At 45.7% G+C, this 8,025-nt stretch overlaps 1 protein-coding gene across 1 annotated transcript; it reads left to right on the forward strand.

Moving 5' to 3' along the window:
- The first annotated feature begins 389 nt into the window (after positions 1-389).
- On the forward strand, positions 390-7,583 carry EDN1 (endothelin 1). Its single transcript, XM_055574523.1, has 5 exons — positions 390-952; positions 2,519-2,687; positions 4,034-4,192; positions 4,349-4,462; positions 6,368-7,583. The coding sequence occupies exons 1-5, from the start codon at positions 889-891 to the stop codon at positions 6,468-6,470; spliced, it is 609 nt and encodes a 202-aa protein (XP_055430498.1). The 5' UTR covers positions 390-888; the 3' UTR covers positions 6,471-7,583.
- The last annotated feature ends 442 nt before the right edge of the window (positions 7,584-8,025 follow it).

Genomic DNA, 8,025 nt, shown 5'->3' on the forward strand with positions numbered 1-8,025 from the left:
ATCAGAAGTCAGAGAGAAGTGTGTGGATCTATCTGCCAAGATAAACTGACCCCGAGTCGGTGGGAAGAGGGGATGGAGGGAGAGAGTCCCCCGGTCTGATCAGCACTAAGGAATCAGAGAGACATAAAAGGCAAGTGAAGCGAACAACAATAAAAAAAAAAAAAATCCCCCCCCCCCCCGCCCCTCTCACACAACAATACAATCTATTTAAACTGGAGCTCATACTTTTCATACCAATGGTATGACTTTTCTGGAGTCCCTCTTCTGATTCTTGAACTCCGGGGCTGGCAGCTTGCAAAGGGGAAGCAGACGGCTGCGCGCCGCACGGGCAGGTTTACCAAAGGTCCCTCTCTAATGGGTATTTTCTTTTTCTTAGCCCTGCCCCTGAATTGTCAGACGGCGTCTGCCTCTGAAGTTAGCAGTGATTTCCTCTAGAGCCCGGCCTTATCTCCGGCTGCACGTTGCCTGGTGGTGACTAATGACACAATAACATTGTCTGGGGGCTGGAATAAAATCGGAGCTGTTTACCCCCACTCTATAGGGGTTCAATATAAAAAGCCGGCCGAGAGCTGTCCAGGTCAGACGCGCTCCTGCCTCCGCGCTGGGACCGGCGCCTCCAGGGTCCGCGCGCCGCCGCCGCCGCCGTCGCCGCGTGCGTCCTGGGACCGCTCGCTCTGCCTCTCCGCGGAGCAGACTTCTTTTTTTCTCCCCGTTAAACAGCAATCAGGCCGAAGTACCATTTTGAGATCCGGAGAACCCGAAGCGCTTGGAAAGAACTGAAGCTGATTTTTTACCCACCCTGCACTTTTTCTTTTTTTATTCCCTTCGAGTTTAGTTTGCAGGGGGAAAGGTTTTGAACCCTTCCTTTAATCCGCCCCCCTCCCCAGAATGGATTATTTCCCCATGATTTTCGCTCTGCTGTTTGTGGCTTTCCAAGGAGCTCCAGAAGCAGGTAGGCACGGTGACTTGTAAAATCCTTGAATGCTGTGGTCTTTTTTTCCACCTTAATGCTTTTCTTGCTTCTGTTTCTCCCATTGCGTTTTTATGACTGCCGCTCAGAAATCAAGTGTAGGGGGGTTAGTGCTCAGAGCTGCTGAAGTTTTCTAGCGGGGGGGAAAAAATCCTCTGTGTAAGACCATTGGTCCTCTAGCATTAAAGTGACATGATTATTATTGCCTAGTGTGTTTCTTCGCTTTTAAAAATATGACTTAAAGACAAGATGTAATTTAGCTAAATGTGTGTTTGCAAACTTTCTGTTCAGACAGGTAAAAGGACATATAGGCATTTATATCTTATTCAAATACTGTTTTAATAGTGTGTTAATGTGTAAAATATTCATACTTTTCAACTCGAAGCCAAGGAATTTTATTCAAGTCATTCAAGCAGTTTATGCACACTAAAATCACCTGCAGAACAGTCTGGGGAAAAACCCTTCAGGCAGTTTCAGGGCGAAGCAGATGTTTTCTTTAAAATTTGTCATTATTGACTTTGGGTTTCTTTTGGCAGGTTTTTGGCACTCACAACAGTGCAAGCTCCATTTCCAGTGTTATTCACCTGTCCTGGGAGGGGAGCTAGAATAAATCGTGGCTACCGAGGGATTTAGATAGTGTGTGAGCATCTGCCTGTTTCTCTCTTTCTAGGGTCAATGCACTTTTTTTGTCTTTTCGTGACCCCGACTGAAGAGAAAAGGATGTCAAGGGAATGAAAATCCTGGAATGTGTCTGATCATTTGAAATGTACAAAATTGGGCAGATAAGCTGCAGGGCTAACTTGTCAGTAAGAGGAGGCAAGGCTGCCGTGAGGAAGGGGGAGCTGGTAGATCCCACACACGCCCTCCAGTTCCCGGGATTTAGAATCCAAAGCCCACAGAACCTTGTCTGGGTTCCAAGAGCGGCTGCTTGGTGATCTCTTCAGTCTGGGGTTCGACTGTTCAACTGACTTCTCTCTTTCCAATCACCTCCCCGAAGCTCTGGATTTCCACCTAAGTTCTAGAGGTGCCGCTCTTCTGAGCTACTCCCTGCCTTAACACAAGGTGGGAAGCAGTGGGTACTGAATGGAAGGTCATCCCGCCTGGGGAAGTGGCTCGGAGTCTAGGGAAAGACAGCATGACTTACTTAGTTTGAGGTTGTTTTGGTCATCAGCCCATTTTAAGCCATGGTAGGCTGCGCTCGGTTCCATGTAGAAGCCAACCTAAATGTCTCATAAGCAGTGTTTCTAAGTATTTCCTTGAAGGCTGCATCCTTCGTGGGGCTGGCAAGTCCCTTTTCAGGTGGTTGTTTCCCCTGCACTTGTTTAATCTCTCTGAAGGCGGATAAGCCAGTGGCGACACAGGTGAAGTCATGTTAAGAAGAGGGGGAAAAAAATCATCCTTTTTCCTTCGTGTTTCTTGCCGCAGGCCGGTGGTGTGCTTCATCTGCTTTTACCTGCTCTGCTGGGTCTGGCATCCAGGCCGTGGCCCGTGTGCCTCTGGGCCTTGGAGCAGACACCTCCCTCTGACCTGCTGTCTCTCTCTCCCCAGCGGTCCTGGGCACCGAGCTCAGCGCGGGAGCAGAGAGTGGCGGGGAGAAGCCGGCTCCTGCCACACCCTGGAGGCCCCGCCGGTCCAAGCGCTGCTCCTGCTCTTCCCTGATGGATAAAGAGTGTGTCTACTTCTGCCACCTGGACATCATCTGGGTCAACACTCCAGAGTGAGTCTCTAGAGGGCATCCTTACTCTAGGCTTTCTCCCCTCTGGCTCCACGGAAGACCGGAGCCCCAGTTTCTCTGGTTATTGTCTGGCGTGGTCCCTGAAGGTAGCACAGCTGACCACAGGAAAGTGCCTCTGTGGGCAAAACGCCCCTCCAGAGGGTGTCAGGCATCTCGGGGGTTGGGGGGAAGATCTTTGTATCGGGCCTAGGGGTGAGTGTTCTCGAATTCTCTGGGTTGAAAGGAGCCACTGCTGAGGTCATCTGTGGGTTAGTCTAACCTGTGCTTCTCATGGGAGCGTAGAGACTTAAGAGGCAGAAGTGATGACAGAGACTTACAGGCTGTCTCCTCATTTTACTTTTGGAGAAAACTAAGACCCAGATTGTTGAAGTCATTTGCAAGGTTGAGTCTGTGCAGAGTGAGACCTGGAACTTGAGTGTCCCGACTCCTTTGTCCTTGCCCTTTGGAAAAGCCTATTTCACGACAGCAGTAGGAATACCTTGATCAGATTTCTCTTCTGCCTCCAGAGTGAAGAGAGCAGTTTCTCCCCCTTACTTCCTGCAAAGTAATTCATTCATCGGAAAGAATTGTAAACAAAAAGGCACTGATTGTACCTGCAGAGTCCTGTTATAGCGAGGATGACCAAAATCCAAATAAAATCAAGTCAAACCAAACAAAAACCATGGCAGGCCTAATATTTGGTAAGGTGATAGTTCCAAGGGGAGGACTTTACTCCTTGGGTGAGAATCATAATGAACACGTTGGAAATTACTGGAGAGCCTTCTGGCAAAGAGTCCTTCTATAGCCACATGATCATCACCAAAATCACCGGAGGTGTGCAGATATGGCACGAGCCGCGCTCCAGGTGGCCTGTTTCCTCCAGCCTTCCTGGGGGCCCCTTTTAGCATATCCACGTATCACTTGAGTTGAAAAATTAGTTTTCAAAATCATATGAGTCATGGTTTTGCATGGAAGTCCCCCACCTCCCAAGAGCTGTTAACTAAGTAGAGAGAAAAGGAAGAAAATATGAAACAGATACCAAAGCAGAAATGTCATAGTTTTGGCCAAAAAGCAAGGCTGCTGTGTCAAGAAGCAACTGAACTCTGTCGAGTTGACATGGAATGTCATTGACTTAGAGAACGTGATTTTCTCCCGGTTGGGTCCACACCCTCAGGGCCATTGATGGGCACATGGTCCTGACTGTTATCACTTTTGACTCTAAGTTTCGCTACCGAATGCTGCGGCATGCTCTCCTTCTGTCTTAATGGAAGGCGGTTGGCCCCAAAGAATGCAGCCTTTGGAGAGGATTAATTATGCTCATATCATCTGTTTCTCTCTTTCCATAATAGGCACGTTGTTCCGTATGGACTCGGAAGCCCTTCTAGGTCCAAGCGGTCCTTAAAGGACTTCTTGCTTACAAAGGCGACAGTCCACAGGAAGAGATGCCAGTGTGCTAGCCAGACAGACAAGAAATGCTGGAATTTTTGCCAAGCAGGAAAAGAACTCAGGTGAGTAGAAACACCTTTGTTTTTGATCAGCTTTTTGGCCTCCTGACCTTCTTCCTCTCATGATGCTGTTGTCTTGCTTTGAAGAAAGCAACAGAGACACTGAGAATCACCAGCATTCCTGTTGCTGAAATGTCCTCCCTACCTGTATTTTGACAGGGACCAAGACTCCATGGAGAAAGCCTGGAACAACCAAAAGAGAGAAAAAGACTGTTCTAAGCTAGGAGAGAAGTGTCTTCATCAGCAGCTCGTGGCCGGAAGGAAAACAAGAAGGTAAGAGACTCTTATGAACAGCTGGTCCCCTTTACCTATAAACAGTCTCCAGTCATTCTTACCTCTGTGGGAGAAAGGCTTAGAAGACAATATAAAGCGAAGGGAGGAAAGGGAAATCTCTGTGTTCTTTAGACTTAAAAGAGCCAAAGAATCCTTCTCAAAAGTTTTTTTGATGTAATGGAAACTAAGAGAAAAATAATAATAATTTCCCAGTCGGTTCAGAAACAGTGGTTTACATAATTCAGTCTGCTGCCCTTTAGCACACACACCACTCATCCAAACAAAAATCTGTTTAGGGACACTTCTGTCATTTGGTCACATCTAGTTTTTGCATCTCTGAGTCAATATATTTACAGCTTTCCCTGAGAAATTAAAAATCATTTCAGGGAAAATTTATTTTTTTTAATCATGTATAATCAAATTCTTCAAAAACATAGCAGTTATTCAAATGGCCAAAGGGAAAATAAAGTCATTAAGTAGGGTTGGTGAGAGTTAGGACATGTTGTTTTTCAGGTTTATTTATTTACTTTTTTAATAGGGAAATGCATTCGATGGAGATTCAATGTCATTCTCAACAGCTTTCTTATTTTTTTAATCAGTCACGAGCTGGGATCTGGATTAGTATCACCCCAGGGTTGCTCTGAGGGGCTCTATAGGGATAAACCTTCCACAACCTAAGCATCTTGAAATTCACAAGCTGCGGGGAGGAATCCTGCTTTCAGATCTGTCCTATAGTCTATGATTCCCTCTCATGATCAGAGGCATTTTTTCCTAGAAATCCAGTGGCAAGAAGTTCTAGGAGCCAAGTGTTCTGAGCACAGGCCAGGAGGTCATGGACAACTTCTGAGTTGTTTACTACTGTCTGGGGCCAAGCTCAGCGCTCCCCACGTGACCTTGAAGTCTCCATATTTATGAACTCAGGCCACTAGTGCTCCTCCAGGCTTCCCTGGTAGCCCAGCTGGTAAAGAATCCACCTGCCATGCAGGAGACCCGGGTTCAATTCCTGGGTCGGGAAGCTCCCCTGGAGAAGGGATAGGCTACCGACTCCAGTATTCCTGGGCTTCCCTGGTGACTCAGATGGTAAAGAATCCACCTCCAATGTGGGAGATCCTGGGTTCAGTCCCTGGGTTGGGAAGATCCCCTGAAGAAGGGCATGGCTACCCACTCCACTATTCTTGCCTGGAGAATCCCCATGAACAGAGGAGCCTGGAGGGCTACAGTCCACAGGGTCGCAAAGAGTCAGATAAGATTGAGCACAGCACAGTGCTTCTCCAGATGGCAAGATTATGTAAACCACCGTTTCTGAACTGACTTGGAAATTATTATTTTTTTCTATTAGTTTCTATTACATCAACTATTAAATCAATGTTACTGTTCTTCCCACCCAAAGAAAACATTAAGACTGCAAAAATGATAGTTTTTAATTGCCATAAGACGTTTGCTTTGGGTCCTGCCTGTAGGCCTTCTTGTTTTGAATTCCTTTCCCCCTCGAAGCCCGCTTCAATTCCTCATGTGATTGAGAATTTGAAACCTTTGCTGAGTAAGTGTCTCCATACAATCCCACCAAAGTTGGAACAGTGCTTGGAATAGGGCTAAAAAAGAGAAGAAAGTATCTCTAGTCTACCTTAAAATCATGCTTTAAAATTTCTTTAATTCCCAGCCCCTGTAGATATGACTGCATCACACCTCTCCTTGCTCACTGAACCCTGCCTCGCCCTAGGCATCACAGGCAGTTTGTTTTCATTTGAGGTTAGTAGAGAAGCACGCAGTCGTGGTTGAGGGTGAAAGTTGAGGATCCAGATTTAGATTTGTTTGTGCCAGATTCTAATTTTAGATGTTTCTTTTGCCCTAGAATAATTTTTTCTAAAAAAAAAAAATTTGTTTTCTCTTGTCTGGTTTTAATAGGTTGGAGGCCATCAGCAACAGCATCAAAACATCTTTTCGTGTTGCCAAGCTGAAAGCCCAGCTCTACAGAGATAAGAAAGTGATCTACAACCGCGCTCACTGAGGGCAGGTTTTTGGGGCCTGTCTGAAGCTCCTCGTCCACAGAGAGCCCTGGGCCTGACTCTGCACTGCCCACGGGGCTGGGATCGAGGCAAATGCGTCCTGCCTGGTCAGACGATTTCTTGTTCCAGACTGGCAGGGGACCAGCGCCCTGGGTGCAAGCATTCCAGGAAAGGTTAAGGAGTGCCCCCAGCCAGTCTTGTCTCCATCCGAGCTGTTTTCATCCGTCTCTCCTCCATGGGGGTGGCAATGGGCCCTGCAAAGAAGGCAAAGAGACCCAGTGACCTGCAAATTGGGATTCCTCCTCCTGCCGGAGGAGGAGAGGAGATTCCACTTGTGGACGGAATTTCTAAGAGGGTCCGAAGGGAGTGTTTGTGTCTCACTCAGGCGCCTGGCACATTTCAGGGAGAAACTCCAAAGCCCCGTGAAGATTTTTCTAAGGAATGCACAAATTGAAAACACTCGAAGGACAAATACTCGAGTAAAAATGAAAAAAAAAAGGCTTGTTTTTCTAATTCATAAAATGCAAAACTGAAAGAAACTGTTACTACTGAAAATCAGAATGAGTTTCATGCATAGGAGACTACCTCATCTGTATTGCACTCTGACAAAGCATTTCCCACCTTTAATTATTGCCTCCCAAACTCTTCCCCTGCAAAAAAATCCCATCCTAGTTCCTAGCCTCGTGGAAGTCTGTCCAACGCATCAATAGTAGATATAACGTTTTCATGGTCATCTACTAGCTCTGTTCCCTAAGGAAAAATGAAAAGATCAGTTGAATCAGGAATTTCCCTCACTTACCTTGATTTTTGGAAACACAATGGTGTAGGGTTGTTGTGAAGAGATATTGAAGGGTGAACATTGGTGATGCTTTAAAGCAGTAAAATTATTTTCCTTTATTGGCTCATGGAAGAGGTTGGATTACGTTTTGATGTACTTATATTTTTATAGATATTTATATTCAAACAGTTTATTCCTTATATTTACCATGTTAAATATACGTTTGGGCAGGCCATATTGGTCTATGTATTTTTTTAAATGTATTTCTGAATGAAATTGAAAAAATGCTTTGTTTTGCCTGTCAAGGTAATGACCTTAGAAAATAAATATTTTTTTTCCCTACTGTACTGATTCTGAATCATCTCTGAAATTTCTGAGAGGTGAGCCACAGTGGTAAGATTCAAAAAGGGGAATGATTAAAGATGGTTTCTTGGAAAGGTGACAATCAGAAGAAAAAAGGATCTTAGCTACCGACAACAAGAATTTGATTTATATCTTAAAAGTTGCTTTTTGATTGCATTTGTGAAGCCGCTCAGTCGTGTCCTACTCTTTGCACCCCCATGGACTGTAGCCTACCAGGCTCCTCCGTCCATGTAATTTTCCAGGCAAGAGTACTGGGTTGCCATTGCATTTAGCTAAACACCAAACAAAAATTCAGCTTTCACACCTCTCTTTTCCTACATAGCCGCTCTGTGCTTCCTCACACCTGCAGACTCTCCAGGGACTTCATCCATTAACTTGGCTTGGCCTGTTAGGATCCAGCAGTTTAAACTGATGGT

The sequence above is a fragment of the Bubalus kerabau genome, chromosome 3, assembly GCF_029407905.1.
Source record: "Bubalus kerabau isolate K-KA32 ecotype Philippines breed swamp buffalo chromosome 3, PCC_UOA_SB_1v2, whole genome shotgun sequence".
NCBI classification, from domain to species: Eukaryota; Metazoa; Chordata; class Mammalia; order Artiodactyla; family Bovidae; genus Bubalus; species Bubalus kerabau.